A 19386-nucleotide genomic window follows, 5' to 3' on the forward strand; every position below is an offset into this window, starting at 1 on the left:
TAACTTTTAACGAACACGAACATTTAATCAAACAAATATTTGTGTCATGATCGTTCATTAAAAATCTAAACGAAGAATTCACGAACATAAATGAACATAATTAAACAAAGATAAGCGAATATGAAGGAACATATATGTGCATACATTAACGAACACAAACATAAACGAACACATTTAAATAAATACAAACAAACAAATATAAAACATATTAGAGTGATATAATTACTAAATGCGAATAATATTTAATAATTTTCTATTAATATGTAAACAAACATGAACGAACGTAAACAAACTTAAACGAATGATCATAAACAAACATTCAGAAACATAGATGAACGAGTGAAATATGTGTTCATGTTCGTTCGTTTATTTAAATGAACACAACATAAATGAACTTTCCGCCGAATGGTTCATGAACACAATATTATTGCCTTTAAAGCTATTTCACCTTTTATTCATTGTATTTAAAGTTAAGTATCACCACTAATCGGGTTATTCGGGTTAACCCGAAACCCGATTTTTTCCCAAAAATGAACCCGAAACCCGACCCTATTAACAATTCGGGTTGACCCATACTTTTTGACCCGATTTAACCCGACCCGAATTTGCTTATTCGGGTTCGGGTATTTTGGACACCCCTAACCATACATATAATGTTTTTATGGACCTGGGGGCTTTCATTAAGTGTGGACCTAAAGCCCTAACTTATCAACCGATAACGTGTAAGTAATCCAATAAAAAAAGTATTACGGAGTATTTAACGTATTTAAACCGGCCATTGAATAAAATTGAACAAGAAATGATTAGACTAGAGTAGTTGGTAGTTGGTAACTCCACCATTCGGTTTGGGTTGAAAACGATCCTTATCAACAAGTAATATTATTCGAGTCAACGTCAAGCTACTCACTCATTCTCTTTCTCTCTCAAATTATAGTCTCAAGTCTCAACCGCCATGTGATGAACACCATCATCATCATCATCTAGGTAATTAAGTGAGTAAGCTTATTATTATTCTTATGAATCAAAATTAGGTTTACATTTCATCTATCCAGCCTCTAATCTTCATATTATTTTGTTCGATTCGTTCTATTATCGTTATTAATTATTCTAGTTAGTGAATTGTTGACTAGTGTATACGGATCTGAAGATGCTTGTGTAATCTAGGTTCACTAATTTAGATCGATAATTTGCTATGATATAGTTTGATGAATGGATAGAATTATAAATTATGTGTTTTTGTTTCCGTGGATTTAGTTTAGTTAGTCTCCGGAAACCTAAATTCGATGTTAAAACCGAAAACTACTATTATTTGTTTCTAATTGAATGATTTTTAATCGTTTTCGTGATTTTATTCATTGCTATGCATAGAGAAATAGAAACATGTGGTTGAAATGAGATTATCTCTAGCAAGATGAAGGATAGATTGTGTTGTTTTAAGAGCAAATTCTTTGTCATAAGCTTGCTTTACTTACACTAGGCTTGTGAGTAGTTTTTTAAGCTCGAGTTTGGTTCGTTTCGAGTTCTATGTTTAAAGCTGGAGCTCGAATCGTTTAATTTTTATTAATATTTTGCAACAAAGTTACCGATGCTTGTAATTAGTTTCCAAAGATTGTTAGTTATCAGAGTTTATATTTATATTTAAGCATATCTTTAATTTATAAAAGACACGCGGTTATGTAATTATGGCAATCTAGTGTTCATTCTTCTATATTTGATTCCTTTCTTCCATATGGGAAGTAAATTTGGAAGGAAAGTGCTACAATATTCTCTTTTCTTAAACTTTCAAACTAGGGAATTTGACTTTATCTCTCATATCTGTCATGCTTTCATGTTCTTGTCTTTTCAAGAACAAACATACGAGAATCATTGAAGAATGGTCCTTTCCATACATCCCATCATTCTGGTTAACTGTCATCGAACTGTTAACTTTTGTCGTCTCTTATATCTTCTCTAGATAAAGATTCTCACCCGTGATCTTTATATTCACCGTGTTAGGTGGGCTCTTTAACGGTTGTTTTTCATGTTCTTTACCCTGAGTTACTTTAAAGATTTCTTCTATTTGGGATTTTTTTATGCTCTATGTTACCTTTGAGTGTATAATAATCTTAGACATAAAGATGCTATACTTTAAATCTTTCATACACTTTAATGTTCAACGGTTCAACCTCTAGCAGGTTCTCTTCTTCTTTTGGGGATTTTAGGTTTGAAATTTGTCTGAGTGAATAACACGTTGCTTTTATTCCGCTTTTATTTACATGTGATTGCTGTTTTAGGCATAATATGTTACTATTATAGCTATAAATATAATTGTCAAGTTGCTAAAGGTATCTTTTCATACAAGTGCATAGCATCTTCCTTTGTCATTATTTCTAGGATAGATTCCTTCTTTAGTTTAGCATTACAAATAATAAGGATTAACCTATGAGCAAACTAATTATAGATAACACCGAGTTCATCATTCAATAACTTATTTTTTACTTATGTCATATGATTAAATTAAATTATCTTATGATATTCTTACAGAGACCAAAGGACCAAAAGGGCCACATTAGTCTAGTTTTCTGTTCTAGTATTCTTAAATTTTCGGTTTCAGTTTACTTTATAAACATCGATTACGTCACCTATAATTCGTATCCTTATTCTATGCATCTATAATAATTAATATCCTGATTCTGTTACCTATAATTTATATCCTTATTCCATGATGCAGAATACAAATAATATCCTTATTTGGGGGATTTGAGACTTCATACCTGTCTGTGCAACACCTGTCACTAACTACCAATGTCAAGCGGCGGCAATACACACTGGTGCTACCAGTGCCAACAACCGGTCCGTCTTCGGGGCCATAACCCCGTGTGCCCGTATTGTTCCGGGGGATTCGTGCAAGAACTAAGCGAGGTGGTCGAACCCGGACACCCATACATCGGACCTACTCACACACACGGGCCAGCCGATTATGGATTCATGGACACATACCCAGACCCGCGAAACCGAATCATGGACGCTTTCGCCGAGTTAGTTAGACAAAGAATGGCGGGAAGAAACCCGGGTTTTGATATTAGGAGGCGGTCTAGACTTGTCCCTGAACACGGTGTGGTCCCGTGGTTCATGTTTGATGGGCCCAGCCCGGCCCGGACGCCTGTGGATGAAAGGTTCGAGGTGTTCTTTAACGGCGCACCACCGGGCCCTAGACGCGGTCATAATATCTTAATGGGTCCCGGGTTACAGGAACTGTTTGAACAACTTAGTATGAATGATGGAAGGCGGGGCCCACCACCTGCATCCCGGTCAGCAATTGATTCTATGCCCACTATTAAGATTACAAACCGACACGTGAGCACTGACTCTCATTGCCCAGTTTGTAAAGAGAAGTTTGAGTTGGGGTGTGAGGCTAGACAAATGCCGTGTGACCATATCTATCATTCAGGTTGTATCGAGCCGTGGTTGGTGCGGCATAATACTTGTCCCGTGTGTCGGGTGGAGCTTCCGGCTCATGGTACGGGCAGTAGTGGCGGTGGTCGGAGCGGTGATGGTAACGGTGGGCAGAGTCGGGGGAGGAGGAATGCGTTTTCGTTTCTGTGGCCGTTTGGGTCGTGAAATGGAAGATGAAACATGGTGTAGTAAGTTGCTGTTGATTACATCTGTATGTTGCTATAATATATTATTATATATATATATAAAGAATGTTTGAAACGGATTCTGGTTGTTGACATGGTTGGTTGTACGTTATGCGTCTGAAGTTGCATACTGTCATGGATTGGTAGTTTGGTTTTATGTCCATGTTATTGATCGAATTGGTCAAAACGAGTCATTATGAAGCTTAACTTAGAAGTAAGAACATGTCCAAATGAGCCACACACTCATATCTGTTGTCACTGCTAGCTACTTTGTCACTGACCAAGCAGCCGCTAGAGCCACACCATTACCTTAACCCGCAACATAAGAAAATATAGGTCAACCCCATTTTGTTATACTGAAAGATAAGTTGCAATTTAAACCTATTTCAGTCCGAACCTGTGGAGAGCACAAGGTGCCACTTGCCATTGGTGACCCAATTAATTCTTACGGCGTGGACGCTTGGGGTGCACACCGTTGACGAGCTGATGTGGGCTGTGGCCAAGGCGCGGCGCCCACAACACTCAGCCTTAGAATAACATGTTTTGATCATACTTGGACAGTTGGAGTTGACCTGTACTTTGGTTATGCTTAATAGTTATTATTAATCTAAGTATTATAATTCGTTAATTACTTAATTACTATAGTTTAAATATATGATCCTAGTGATTGTTTAACTTTGGAAATCTTCATTCTTTCAGATAAATGTTTGAAAACTAATCTTTTCTGTATGCTATTAACTCTTGCAGTGTTAAGCAAGATGAAATATAGTCAATAATTGTTTTTATATTAAATAGTAATAAAGAATAATGACTGAAAAGAATATTGTATAAATAATAATTTGTTAGGATAAAAAATTAAATTAAGATTTTAGAGTTGATGATTAGAGAGGATAATTATTAAATCAGTAAGCATGGAACAATATGCTTTCTTTTTAGGCAGCAAACAAGGGGAAATCAATAATGATTTGTGAAGTCTATTTAATAATTAATAGCAATAAACAAGTCATCCAGCCAAGTTCAAGCTGCACTTACAAATTTATTTACCAGTCAAGCTTGAACTTTAAATATGCAACTTGAAACAATCAAATTTATTTACGTCACATGAGGGTAAACGACTCCAGACTACTCTTCAACAAAGTCGCATGGTTGATAGGGGCTGCAAGTTTCTAGCCAAATGATGACCTATTTTATAAGATTCCAAAGAAAAAAATTTAAGCTGCATTGGGTCTTCGATTTTTCCATGTAACTTTCATGTTTTGTAAGATTCTCTTGTGAAACCCCAGAAACTAGGATGTGACTTGGCTTAAAGCTCGCAGCCTACACGAGCAACCTACTTTTTTGGAGGATTAATAAAGAGTCACCCACTGACGAGTGACGAGAGATGCGTGTATTGACTATGGTGAATTTTAGATGTCGCCTACTATAGTATACCCTGGAAAAAAAGGTAATTTAGGTTTGCAACAGGGATTTGGCAAAAATATATAAGGGTCAAAATACAGGTAAATAACTCCAAAAGATTTTCCTAAAGAGACCTCCCCCTCCGGTCCACTTTCATCTAAACTCTTAGGATATTAAATCTAATTTCCCAAGCGTTTCGATTTTCTCACAATCGATAACTTCTCCAACGATTCGTTGCTGTAAATCAAAAACCCAATTTGGTTTGAGTATCATAACTCAATCGTCCGTTCAGTGTGTACGAAGCATAGAAATTAAAACACACAATTCAGAGATATTATTAATCTTTTTGAAGGGCGGAAACTTTTATAATCTATGGGACTTTAGCCCTCCCAAGTCTCAACCCAAGGTGTTTAAAAGGCTTTGCCTTTGCAAGTGAACCCCCAACCCATTGCGCCTAGTTGTTCATATTGCTAAACTTTATGACCAAAGGACTTATCTTCCAGTTGATATATCAGTGCTTCACGTTGTTATTATCCTAATCATGTACCCTTGTAGGCCAATTACTACATTTGGTTTAATTAACTACCTGGAATTCTGTTATTGTACTTCCTATAAGTCACCCTTGAAGTACTTCACTTTATAAAAAACGAAATAAAAAGGATTTTCCCGATATTATTTCCTTTTTAACTTTTTACATTTTGCTGATATTCTTTTAATGCTAACAAATCTCCTTCCAAAAACAGACGCAGTAAATGTTTTTCTCAAAAGTTCTATAATTATATGCGAATTAACCAAAAAAAGTAAAATATTTATTGTTCACAAATTACCTTTTAAGGTTTTACTTATAATTGTTATTTCAAAAATAGCATTAGTCATCTATGCATTATAAAAGAAGTTGACAGATAACCCGACCTACTTGAGTCACACTTAAAATACATGTAAAACACGAACCCATTTTGACCCATTATCAACACTTAATAGTTAATAGAAGCAAGTTGGTATGATCGTTCTCAATACTTGTAGCAAACCTATACACGATTTAAAAGCTTTAGGCGCACGCAAATGTAACTTATTTAATGCAAAACAGTGTCGAATCCACATCATTTTGACGAGACCACCACCACACTTAGATTGTACTTGAATGCAAGTTTATACTACTGATAACACTTCAAATCCTATACCTCTATAAGCAAACGGTTCAGTGGTAACCCACAGGCGCCGGAGCATCCCTCAGCTCCTTACCCTGGAAATGGATATCCTGCAATGATAACAAATCGTCCTCAAAACATTATGTCAGTTAACTGTGTCCGTTTACTTGGGAATAGTTCAATTTAGTTATGTTTTGTTTCTAAAAAGGACCGTTCAATAAAGACCAATTTTAAGTAGAGAATTGTGCGAACCACATTAAACACATGCATAATGCTTCGATTGTGATACAAAAAACAGTTATATCTCTTTCCTCACTAAACCTGTCATGCACTATGTACAAGTGTTTATTTGATTCTTGCATTCTCTACTTTGATTGATTACAAAATGGCCCTTTATTTGTAAGATAAAAATTATATAAAAAGAGGTTAGATCAGAAGGAAAATGGGACAAAAAGTATACTTTTAATGTGTAAAACCTCCTAAACTGTTTTTATCAAACAAACAACATTTTGAGTCAATCCTAGTGTTGTGCACGGAATCGAATTAACCAACGTAACGGAACCTAGATAACTGAAACCAAATTAAAAATTGGCTTATGTTATTTAAAATTCAATTTTTCGGTTTCACTATCAACCAAAAACCGAAAAACCCAACCAAGTAAAAGTAATTTATAGGAAATTAACAAATCATGTAGCACAAAAATTTGAAGTCCAAATACGTATAACATTACTTAACAAAAAAACGAAACCGAATCGAACTCATTGTAAAAATGGAAACCAAACGGTTTTAAAAAAAACCAAAGACCGAATTTTCGTTTTTTTGGTTCGGTTTTATCTTAAAACCAGCCCAAACCAACCCATGCACTGCCCTAATCAACCCAACCCGACACCCGCCCATTTTGCAGGATCCAGTCTTATTAAGGTCATGAACAGATGAACTTACAGAGGCAAAATGGTTGACATCACGGTGATGAGCTTCATCAGCTCGGATAACAGTAATGACATCTTTCAAGGTTGAATCTTTAGGCAATCTCCAGTAATCTATAGCAATAGCAGGGGCTGGAACATTCTCAATCGCACCACTTTCAATATCCTTCAGAAACTCAGTATATGAATGCACGGCCTCTTCTTCAAGATATCCAACAATTCTATGTGCTAGTTTCGGGGACAATATGTATATAATAAAGAAGGCGTTAAAGAAAACCCCCTGCACGGTCAGAACCAGAAGCCGTTCATACCATTTGGGCTTCACAAGCTCCACCATTGTCATCAAGTGCATCCGTTCATTCTCAGCTTCTTCAAGCAATGCTTTGATCCAACCGCCACTTTGCTGGAACTTGCGTAGGGATCTTAAATGCAGTAGCATCCCACCCACCATACCGGGGACCGCTGCTACAGTTTCAAGCATCATTGCACGACATCCATATCGCCTCTAAAACAAACATAGACACTATTTTAGTGTTGTATAGAACATTCTAGAAGAGTGTACATACGTAATAAACGGAACGATCTAGAAGATTCTATAACGCAATGGTTTCGTACTGGTATAAACTTGAGTGGTCTCATTTAATACAAGACACTTGTAAAGAACAATACAAAGTGTTCTTTGCCCACATAATCTTGTGTGACTCTATTAACTGTGACCTAGGGACTAAATGTCTAAATACATAATTTGACCCAATTAACAGAGTCCAAAAATGTAATTTACTCAACGACGAATGATAAATATTAGCATAGTATATTAATATAAAAGATACCCGGAAGAATATATCAGTTGGAACTCTGAGCAGTTTCACTGTCCTCAAAGCAAATTTATCCACAAAGTTCTTTGGTACATGGTGTTTACTGAGATCGATTGACAAGTTTGATTCGTATGAATCCCATGGCTACAAACAAAATAGAGAAAGATTAATACAATCAGGACACAAATAAATTTCTTAAACGAAATGAGTGTAACGTCATATATCTAATAATCTTATCTGCTTTCCGGAAAAAAAAAATCTTATACCATTCAGATTACCATTCCATTGATAAACACAATCAGGACACAAATAAATCAGTGTAACGTCATATATCTAACAATATTATCTGCTTTCGAAGAAAAAAAAACATCTAATAATATTCAGATTACCATTCTATTCCCGTGAAACCGAACAGAATCCATGTGTTCGTGTTATTTTCATGCCGTGATACGCATTCACACCCCTAAGCACAACCTCTAAAAAAACTCCAGCATATTTCATTTTCTACACACTTTTTATAGGATTTCAAGGCGCTCAACCAAATAAACACATTTCAATTTTGACCTATGATATTACACAAATCTAATTATAATGTGTATTGACGACGAAAAATTAGATTCTAGATGAAAATTACCATTCTATTCCCGAGAAACCGAACAACGAGCTCGTCTTATTTTCACGCCGTGACAAAAATTCACACCTCTAAACATTTTCTAAACACTTTTTATAGGATTTCAAGCTGCTTTACCAAATAATCACAAATCAAATGTTGACCTAAAGCATAATATTACACAAACACATATTATAACGTGCATTGACAATAATAAATACAATTCCAGATGATATTTCCAATCTATAGATCTATTAGAAACGTAAACAATTCTATCAAACGTCCAGATCTCATAAACCTAATTAATCAATCAAACAAATATCAACAAATATCAAAACTAATAACAATTTACCATAAAACAGTTCCACGGCCACTCCGTACCATCCTCTCTCGTAACTTTATTCCTCGAAATCCCCCAATAACTCGACGGCACCACCTGCTCACCGTCATCCTTCTTCGCATCCGCCTGTTTCACCGACGGCGCCTTCGCCGTCGGCTCCGCGCCGGAGCTCAACATCCTCCGCCACTGAAAGCTTCCAAAAACATGATCCGTAGCCGTAACCGCCTGATCCAACGGCCGGAACCTAAACACCGCCGCTGCGGATAACTCCGGTGACTGTAACACGTGTCCTCCGGTGATCGCGTACCTTCTCGTAACCGAATTCGCCAGTAATCGATTCATTTTGTTATCGTGTGATCGGAGTTTGTTAGAAGAAACTGAAAACTGAACAGAGTGTGTGTGTGTGTAATATTAAGAGATGTGATCGTCTGCTTCGCGGTGTACGGTTTCAAACAAACTTCGTTATCGTGTACCGGCATGATATATTTCCATGGGAAATGAAAATGGAAGCATTGGGAGTTGTACGGTACAAGTTATGGGATGTGATAATGATGCGTGTTATTAATTTTGTTTAGATATTGTTTCTATTTTTGGTGTGAAAATGACGTATGTACCCTTTGGTTTGGGTAAATTTACCGTTGTACCGTTTACGATATATTCGCTTTTACTTTGCCCCCAAGTTTTGGGAGATGTTTGACCGTCGGTGGGGTAAGGGACACGTAGGCGGTAGTGGGAGGGTACACGTGGCAAGATCCGATCCTAGTGACTTTTCAAAATTTAATTTATATTTATAATCATGACTTTTTGGTATTTATAAAACTGCACTCTCTAAATTTGAAGAGTCTCGATGCCTCACTCTAGCCAGATTATGTTATCTTAACTGAGCTCACGTCGGCTTCAAAGTTTGGCTTGGGTGTTTCCCCGTGAAATCATACCGTCAACTGGCACCTGATAGTCGTTGTGCCACCACAAGGGCAGAACTCTCTGGTGTAACACACGGTAGGACGAAAACCCGGGTGGACTCAGGGTTCGAACTGACGACCTTTGCACAAGGTCTAACTCAAATCTTTCATCATATAAGTGAGATTCGAACATGAGTTTCCATTGGAGAACCCAAGGCTCCTATCACTAGGCCACAAGGGATGTTTAAATTTTAATTAAAAAGGCAAAAAAAATAAAGAAAAAAAATTACCAAATTCATATTTTATGTTATGGAAAATTCTTAGTTTTAAGTTTTTGTACGTTAATGGAGGAAATTGATAATATTGTAAACAATCCTCGAAAAATTTCATCAAAAAAATTCGTCGGAAAGTCACCGGTAAACAATCCTCGAAAAATTTCACCAGAAAAATCGCCGACAAATTTACCGGAACTTCTTGGTCAACTGAAAATGACCACCGGAAAAAAGCACAATGGAAAACACTATGAAAAAATACAATGGAAAAAACACCATGAAAATAAAAACACAGTGACAAAAACACAATGAAAAACACAATTAAATAACAATGTAAAAAACACAATGCAAAAAACATTATGAAAAGATAAAACACAATTGTATAACACAATTTGTAAAAATACACGAATTTTTTATTTTTATTTTTATATAGCAATATAGTACTCATATAAAAGATAAAAAAAAACACTCTTTATTAAGGTGAAATTGTTTTAAAAAAATGTCGTATAAAAAGTTATTGATGTAATGATGGAAGAATTTGACACATGTCTTGCATGTGGAGAGAGAAAGTCAACAAATATGGTATCCCTATTATGCCTCTATCCTTGTTTTTACACTTGATTTTCTCTCTGATCTAATTTCAACCATTCAAGTCTAAATTAAATGAAAAAGATTATTTCTCATCTTTTTTACAAAAACAAATCTTCTTATTATAAGTAAACCCTCAGTCACCATACTTGATTATTATAAGATTATTATACCATTAATATCTAAGCACATTGCTTGGGTTGAATCAATCTAAGATTCAATGTTGAATGAAAGGGATTCTTACCAAACGAATTCTTATTGATTTCTGTCATTTAGGACTGATTAAAACAAGTTTGGCTAATGATTGAAATGGTTTTGCTTTTATCATGTGTCATTTTTCTCCTTCGAACAATCAGGCATACAATTATTTATTTATTTTTATTTTTTTTGTAACGGACTTCACCTAATGAGATAAGCATCCCAGATGTTTATTCAATTTTGTAAGTGTCGACAATCCACATATGACCCCTCAATTGTTCATTGAATTCTGGCCAAAATGTAATTGGTATTTACACTCTAAGGCCTTGTTTTTGATAATTTGTTACAATCTAAAACTTCAACAATAATTAAATTGACATACACCAACATGTCACGAGGATTTATTATCGTCATTATTTATATCTATACTATATATAAAGCATGAGTGAGGGACCTTTTAATTTTTAAAATGTACCAAACTTGTTACTTTTAGTACAAAGTATAATGCATAAAATTAAGACATTTTAGGGGCAATTTTGTATTTTGACAACTTTGTCTTTTAGTAAAAGCAAAATCTTACGGTTTATTTTTAATTTTATTAAAAAATATATACAAGTTTGGTCCTTTAACTTTAATCACATTTTGTTAATTTATATAATAGTTACATATATACCCCTTATTTTAAACCAACTACCCCGACGACATTTAAACGTTTATAACTTTTTCACACGCTAATATTTTTTTTAAAACATTATACCATTAAAACGAGTATTTTATTCTCTTTAATTTGAGTATGGTATTGCTATACTTTTTTCATCCAAAAACTTAACGTGTTACGTGATTACTATTAAAGATCGGCAAACGAATCGGGCGGGTTCGGCCGTTCGGGTCATGGGTCTAAAAGGTTAAGGTTGGAATGAGTCGATACAAAAAGGTTAATTCGGTTTGAGTCAGGACGGGTTGGGGTTGAAAGGAGTCGAGTCATAACGAATATCGGTTAGAAAATTATCAAGCGGAACGGGTTGCGGGTCAAGACGAGTTCAATGTAACGTTAAGTGCGCACCAACACCTGAGTGAGCGTGCACAATCGTTGTGTGACGTGGTTACTAACGCCGGTTAAAATTCCAATGCCGCAATACGAGTATAATATCGCCGGGTTACGCGCGTATTATTATGAAGTCACTCACATACAGAGACAGTAACACCGATTACGCATCCGATGTCATGTTTGCGTGCATACCTCGCCGCATCGCGCGGGCACACAGCTAGCTATAATAAATATATCACACCAAAATTTGAGATGTTACATCATCTTTTAGTTATCTATGAATAATGATTATTATTATTATTACTCTCTCCGTTCCACTATGAGTGTTCATATTTCTCTTTTTGTTTGTTCCATTACAAATGTCTATTTTTTAAATTTATTAGCAAATTTTCAACTTTACCCTTAAACACACAGAACTAACATTAATAAACAATATTTATAGACCCACTTTTCAAGGGTATTATTGTCATTTAGTAAAGATTAAATTAATCATTCAATCTACATTAAATTTTGTGTTTTTCAAACCATGATACTTATAATGGGACAGAGGAAGTATTATTATAATATCTATAACCAATCATTGTGAGTTTATGTTTTTCTTTTTCTTTTAAGGACCCTAAATTTGTATTTATATATTTAAGCAAGGCACAAAGCGATATACGATATAAACAACCACCCCAACGTGAAATCATTCATGTCACACGCGTTAGAAGCCACCCTAACGTGAAATCAATCATGTCACACACGCGCTTAGAAGTTAAATCCTTGCCACTCCTCCCACGAAAGGTTACTCGAGTTAGAACGATTCTTTATCACAAGAAATCAAGTGTTTAAATATCACTCACTAGGTTAGTAGGCTACTAACACCATATCATAACAAGGCAAAAAGCATGGAAAGCCTCGGCCATTTTCTTGTTGAACCTAGTGAATTTGTGCAAGTCCAACAGATCGTGAGTTCTAAAGGCATATATCGACGAAGCCTTGCACCAGAGCGATGCCACTTGCCAAACCGCTTGGGCAAGCCCCTACGAAACAAATAAGTATTCCACCAATTCTTCATTCTCTCCACACACCAGGCACATCACCGAACCCACATTAATATTTCTCCGAGCCAACGCTATCAATGGATGAAGACGCTCCATCTCCGTTCTCCAAGCCAACATACCGACCTTTTTTGAACCTAGTTATTGGCTCATTGTGAGGTTATGTTATCGTGAAATGGAATATTGGCTCGTATTCATGATTACATGTATTATTTGAACAAACATTAGATGGCATAATGTTGATAACTCGTGTTTCATCATAAGTTGTATCTCAACAAAGCTGTCCAAATAATCATTTGCTATATATAAATTCTTCATAAGTATATATAGGCATGTTCAAAACGGTTTGGGACTAGGAACCGGAACCGGTTCCTAACCGGTTCCTATATTCAAAACCCCCTTTTAAACCGGTTCCAGGCTCAAACCGGTTAGGGAACCGAACCGGTTCTCCCACCCTCGGACCCCTAACCTATCTAACCGGTTCTTACCGGTTCCTAACCCGGTTCCTACTTTTTTCCATTATTAGTAGGGCCGTTTTTCTAAAAAGTAGGGCCGGTTCTTACCCCTAACCTATCTAACCGGATGGTTCGGTTCAAGAACCGGTTCCGGTTCGGTTCCGGTTCCTACCCGCCCCCACTCAGAAATGCAAGAACCGGTCACGGATCATCGGGTTGAATCAGATAGGGTCCGGTTCCTACAAAAAACGGGTAGGAACCGGTTCGGGTCCACCGGTTCGGTTCCAGGAACAACATCTCTAAGTATATATAATCTTCATAAATAAATATAATCTAGTGCTATACGATCTTGGCATAGAAATAAAAACCACCATACATTTTGTTAAATACTTTTATCCTGTTTTATGTTATTAATTAAAACTAGAATCAACCACTTAACAAATGAATAAAATTCAGCATTCAAAACTTCATTTCTTCACAAATCATCATCATCATCATACTCAATATATCCCACCAATAGCAAAGCTATGGTAGGGTCTGAGGAAGGTAAGATGTAGGCAGCCTTACCTCTACCCCATAGGGATAGAGAGGCTGCTTCCGGTGAGACCCCCGGCTCGATAGTAGTTTTGCATCAAGCCTTGGACATAAGGCACATAGCACTCAATCATCGGGACACCGGCTGATCGGTGCATGTACCCTTATCTTTCAGCTATCAACGCCACTACATGATGCCTGATTAACCGTCCGTCACTTTTAACGTTATTTTCACGAGATTAGTAAAATAACGTCAAAATTAGTGCAATTTCACTTTTGTCCACCCGAGGGTTCATTTCTTCACAAACCAAACAAAAATACAACACGATCATAGCTCTCGACGCATAAATAAACAAAAATGTCAATAACAATACAAACGAGTCATTAAATTAACATCATCTTTGATGATCATATTAGTGTTTGGTACCAAGCTTTCATCATCATCATCATCATCATCATCATCATCATCATCATCATCATCCCATCTTTATTGTTACAACTAAAAAACAGATGAACTCAAATAGCAGCATAATAACTGTACATCAAACCCATCTCAAGTTTCTTCCAATCTAATGACCCGAAACCGCTCTATATCATATCACAAAATTCCAACAAACACAAATCTGAAAAAAAAAAAGGATTTGATAACATACCACTCAATGATCATTATTGGCAGCAATGCTCTCATAGAACAAGATGTACCCATGATCCGTGTTGCTTGCATACTCTTGGGCCGACCCGAATGAGGTTTGAACCGCAGATTCATCAATCATTTCTACATTTTCATCATCAAAAAACAGCCAGTGGTTGTGGCTTTTGACCAGACTTACATAATGCCCATGGTTGGGCCCGCTTCCTACATGAACCACGACTGCAAATAACGAGTACTCACAATCCGCGTCTTCCATCGTGTTGGTTAGTTTCAGCTCGAGAGGGAAAACGACACGATATGATAACTTTTTGTACCGGCCGAGCTGTTCCATATACTTGAAACGCTTCAAATGTATAACCAAAATATGTGGCGGTTTCTTGATTTTCATCCTCTTTTGTGCTTCCTGCAAACTGAACAATAGAAATGAAACAATTAAAGGTGGTGGTTTGGACTTGGTTTACGGATAAACGTAGGCTTGTAAACGAACCCAGCGAACACGAACAGGGCATATCCATGTTTGCTGACTTAACTTACCTGAACAAACAATCGAACACGAACAATTAAACAAACAGGGTTTGTTTTTCTTGTTCTTGCTAAGAAAATAAATGTGTCTAATGTTCGTTCGTTATTGGAATTAAGAAACTGTTAAGAACGTAAACAAATGAACATAACTAAGCGAAAACCAGTTAAAAGTTAACGTGAACATCAATCTGTTGGGCCTAAAAGGTTAATAAAACTAGAATAAACTTTAACGAGTAATATTTAAATCCTAAAACTAAACTAAGTCACTATACTGTAATGAGTGGTATTTTTAATCCATAAAACTAGACTAAATTGTAATGAACCTAAAAAGAGTTAACAAATATTTTAACAAGCGTAAACCAATGAATTTAAAAAAAACGTAAACATAAATGAACGTAACCAAATGAACAAAAACAAACGTAAACGAACGACACATGTGCTCATGTTCGTTCAATTAAATGAACAAGCATTGTTATTCGTGTTTATTTATTTATAAAATAAACGAACAGTCTGTCAAATAGTTCACTGAGCGTTTGGTTCGTTTAAGGTCTAGATAAACAGGTCAATATGGGTTATACTTCATCCCTAGGGGTCAAAGGGATCAATTGGGTTAAAATCCACCAATCAATGAATTTCTCCCAAGAATGAAACTTTTAGGGTTTATTTTTAATACAAGTTCGAAGTAAAAGTGCCCAGATTTCCCAAGAAAAGAACACTTTTCATTCTTGAAAGTGACTTCAAGATAATTCGTGAGTTCAAAACAAATTTGTGGGGAAAAAAAATAACCTGCAGCATTTATCACAGAAAAACTTATCCTCGGCATTTAAGGTCTCGGTGGAACTGAAGTTCTTTAAACAACTTGTAATCGAACTGTTCTGCTCAATATCAAGGCTCAAATCCAAAAACGTCTCGTCCCTTGCAGTCACAGTCTCACATCGTAAACACTTTGTTTCATTTGTAAGTATACCCTGTATTTAAACCATATAAACCATTTAACAAAAACAAGAACAACCGCATGTTTGCAAAATGGTGAATGCTGATTAAAACCAAAGATCAGAAAAGAACCAAAACTACATATGCAGTTCGCGGACTTTCAACTCTTTATAAGAGATTAAATGTGTCTTTTATCTTATTCATAATATATATGATATACAACTTATCAGTTTTCAAACTAACCTGGAAATTTTTGTGAACCCATGTAACCAAGGGCTCCTTACGTACACCATTAGCCTGAGCAACATGAATCCCATTGGGAATCTTTTCAGGAGGTGATGAGTGTTCTTTTGGACCTTTTGCTGAGTTGGCTTCTTTTTCTAGTATGTCAACCAGTTCGTTTAACAAGAAATTCAAAAACTCGTGTGCATCCTATACAATATTCATAAAATCACTTTGTTAGAAAATAAAAAAAATGCAGATAAACATATTAAAAATATTCAACATATTAAGTGGATTGTTACTTGTATACCTGATGCATGTACCCACGGAAAAGCTCATTTTCTTTCTTCACTCTTTGCACAAAGCGCTTTGGAGCAATAACGCCTGTTTTCTTCTTTTGTGTACTAATCTAATACAAAGTACCATAAATCAAATTAGCTATTATTTGCCAGTTTTGGCTACTAAAAATTCCCCACCATAGTTTTAAGTTGATATGAAGGTTATTTTGACCATTATAGTTTCATGTACGATAAAAAGTTAAGAAACAGATAGGGAGTTGGTTCTTTAATCTTCATGTTAAACATTTCAAGTTCCCTAAATAGTATTTCATGAACAAGAAAGGTTAGAAATTGTTTTATGTATTATATCATTTTAAGAATTCAAGCATTGTTAAACAGGACTTAATATGTTGTAATAGAAACGTTTTATACATACTTCTAAATTGCAATACATCCCCTGCCACCTCAGCATTAGTCATAAAAAATATGAAGAAAACGGCATATCATCATATGCCAGGGCCATGACAAGAAAAATATATGCAATCCCATTAAGCAGAATAAGCTATTTAAATACCAAAAAGTAAAAGAGACCAGCTAGCATATATTCTAGTAAAATGTGTACCTGCATAAACAGTTCGGCCAAACATGTAAGAAGATTTTCTTCTACATCCCCTGGATTTTTTACGTTTCCATAATATTCAAGCAATTGTTCACGAAATGGAACACAAAAATATAAAGCCTGAAAAGTAAGAACAAACCCTATATGAGCTAAACATTTAGATCAAAACTGCTCAAGTACGTAGAAAGGGTAACAAAGTATAAACCAAACAGCAATTGATACAACGAACTAGGATCCATATCTTAAAAGCTCAATAAACCAAATTGCAACCACATTACCAAATTTTCTGAACCATTGCAGTTACAAACTGCCAAAAAGCACTATACTTTGCATTAACGGTGACGTTGGACATTTTGAAAAAGTAAGTCATTTGTCCAAATCATTGCTAGACGTTAATCACAAGGATGGTCAGTAACTTGAATATTGAAATTATAATCCGGTACAATGGTTTAAAAAATCAATCACTCAATAACACTCTAGCTAGAAAGGAAAAATTAATAACTCAAAAATAGCTCAATCAGCATTAAAGTTTCAACAATTCTATGTTAGATGCCAATTCTTGATAGAAACATATGCAGGTCCAATTAAATGCCAAAAGTCAAAACTTCTTATGCCTTTGCTAAGCAAATTTAAAGCAAGGGTTTATATACTGCACGCTCAGAGTAAATAAGAAAATACACATATTGGGACATAATAGATTGATAGCTATAAGAGAAGAAGAGAAGAACCAGTTTTTTAATATATTGTTAAACAAAATGTTAAATGTGATCCAAAACACCATCACAAACTCACGATGGCACACACATACAAGTGAGTAACTCAGTAAAGGCATTTTTAGAGATTACATAAGAAATAAAGAAATCAGCTTTTAACTACCTCAATGTTGATTTGATGTTTACAAATTAACAAGCTTTGAAAACAAATACTGCTATTCCATCAATAAGTTATTAAAATCATAACTCAACAATTTGAGGATATGTTCCAACTACAATTACTCTAATTTCCGATTATTGACGATAAATGAAGTCCTAATATTCATTTCAAATATTAATCAAAGCAACATACTCTAGCTAGCTAGGATAAACCTAACTAATAACTACAGTAAAAGGTTAATTCAAAAGTCTCAACTAGACGGATCATATTGAATCTAAGCAGCTAATGCGGAAAATATCGGATATCAGTCAAGGACCAATGTTTGAGATATCGGTAAATATAATATCATGTAAAATTCATATATATAGCAATTTAACACTAACGATTCAGTATACTCTCCTACCATTAACAAATTAACCTTTTCCAACTTGCAAAACACTAACAATCATTGCAAGTAAGAAAATGCCTAAGACTTAAAACACTAACAATTAAAATTAAAAGAATTGATAATTAAGACTTAAAAACGGGAATATCGGTGATGTATCAGACTATCAGTCAATATCGCCGATTGTATCGGTACCGATATTTTGACTGATATTTTACCAAGGAACCGAGAACCGATATAGATCTGAATATCAATTTCTAATGTTAACTTAATCAAAGCAGCATACGTTACCTAAATTGGATAAACCTAACTACACATAACAACAACAACAAGCATCAAGTTAACCTACTACATCTAACAACAAGTGTTATAATAATAATAATAATAATACCTGGAGAACACTGTTACAATAGCAAGTGTTACCAAAGTTCTCGAGTCCAAAGTAACGTTCGCCTTCAGGAAACTGGTCTCCAAGAGCCTTCTCGAGCTTAGACCCCGTTGCCCCCATCAGACCATCCACCAGGTACCAGAACTCCTCTATTTCAATCCAAATTCAAATTCACCAACAAATTGATTGCGATTGACCGTTATTTGGGGAAAATTTGATGAATTAGGGTTTATTATTATATTTGGGAACGAATGGACGGATGGATATTTCAAAGAGTAGAGGCGTGAAGAAACGGTTTCATCGGGTTTTTATTATTATTATTTGTATTGGATTGGATTTTGGCCCTTTGATTCTTTCAAGTTGACTACTCTCATTTGGGGAGTGTTTTTTCACAAACTTTACTATTTTTATTTTAAAGCCCAACTACGATTTAGGACTTCACGCTTCACAGCGGGACCATTAAATCGAACAAAAAAACATACGTGAAAACGTTAAACCACGATTACGCTGTTGAAGAGGTAGGTCCCAGCAAAGCCATGTTGGACCCGCAAGACTCACCTTGAAGAGGGACGTCTGCGCAAAGACCAACTGGATCCGCAGGACCCACCATGCTCAGA

General features: G+C 35.5%; 2 protein-coding genes and 1 pseudogene across 4 annotated transcripts; 1 reads left to right on the plus strand and 2 right to left on the minus strand.

Annotated features, from left to right (window-relative positions):
- Positions 1 to 965: 965 nt before the first annotated feature.
- On the plus strand, positions 966 to 3802 carry LOC143575157 (E3 ubiquitin-protein ligase RZF1 pseudogene; annotated as a pseudogene). The gene is made up of 2 exons (XR_013142719.1): positions 966 to 984; positions 2711 to 3802. The product of XR_013142719.1 is annotated as an E3 ubiquitin-protein ligase RZF1 pseudogene (transcript).
- Positions 3803 to 5954: 2152 nt separating this feature from the next.
- On the minus strand, positions 5955 to 9331 carry LOC143575156 (ubiquinol oxidase 2, mitochondrial-like). The gene is made up of 4 exons (XM_077059600.1): positions 8870 to 9331; positions 7923 to 8051; positions 7109 to 7597; positions 5955 to 6276 (listed from the first exon to the last, which is right to left on the minus strand). Exons 1-4 carry the CDS (start codon positions 9197 to 9199, stop codon positions 6217 to 6219), a joined length of 1008 nt encoding a protein of 335 aa, XP_076915715.1. The 5' UTR covers positions 9200 to 9331; the 3' UTR covers positions 5955 to 6216.
- Positions 9332 to 14194: 4863 nt separating this feature from the next.
- LOC143575159 (ubiquitin carboxyl-terminal hydrolase 4-like) lies at positions 14195 to 18987 on the minus strand. 2 transcript variants are annotated; one of them, XM_077059602.1, is made up of 7 exons: positions 18773 to 18987; positions 17127 to 17243; positions 16537 to 16635; positions 16248 to 16436; positions 15858 to 16039; positions 14551 to 14959; positions 14195 to 14466 (listed from the first exon to the last, which is right to left on the minus strand). In XM_077059602.1, the coding sequence occupies exons 1-6, from the start codon at positions 18887 to 18889 to the stop codon at positions 14554 to 14556; spliced, it is 1110 nt and encodes a 369-aa protein (XP_076915717.1). In that variant the 5' UTR covers positions 18890 to 18987; the 3' UTR covers positions 14195 to 14466; positions 14551 to 14553. The 2 variants fall into 2 exon arrangements, with proteins under 2 accessions (XP_076915717.1, XP_076915716.1); XM_077059601.1 differs by having other exon boundaries at positions 14195 to 14959.
- Between the last annotated feature and the right edge of the window lie 399 nt (positions 18988 to 19386).

This window comes from Bidens hawaiensis, unplaced genomic scaffold, assembly GCF_021521415.1.
Source record: "Bidens hawaiensis isolate Kalapana, Puna unplaced genomic scaffold, B.hawaiensis_p1.1 tig00027301_1, whole genome shotgun sequence".
Classification (NCBI taxonomy): Eukaryota; Viridiplantae; Streptophyta; class Magnoliopsida; order Asterales; family Asteraceae; genus Bidens; species Bidens hawaiensis.

Excerpts from the sequence above, each read along its gene's own strand:
- LOC143575159 (XM_077059602.1), bottom strand. The coding sequence starts at position 18,889 with ATGGGGGCAACGGGGTCTAAGCTCGAGAAGGCTCTTGGAGACCAGTTT. Across the intron at positions 17,244-18,772 it reads ATTGTAACAGTGTTCTCCAG|GCTTTATATTTTTGTGTTCC; the intron begins GTATTATTATTA and ends CTTACTTTTCAG. Across the intron at positions 16,040-16,247 it reads GGGTTCACAAAAATTTCCAG|GGTATACTTACAAATGAAAC; the intron begins GTTAGTTTGAAA and ends GTTTAAATACAG.
- LOC143575156 (XM_077059600.1), bottom strand. The coding sequence starts at position 9,199 with ATGAATCGATTACTGGCGAATTCGGTTACGAGAAGGTACGCGATCACC. Across the intron at positions 8,052-8,869 it reads GGCCGTGGAACTGTTTTATG|CCATGGGATTCATACGAATC; the intron begins GTAAATTGTTAT and ends TTTTGTTTGTAG. Across the intron at positions 7,598-7,922 it reads CAACTGATATATTCTTCCGG|AGGCGATATGGATGTCGTGC; the intron begins GTATCTTTTATA and ends TGTTTGTTTTAG.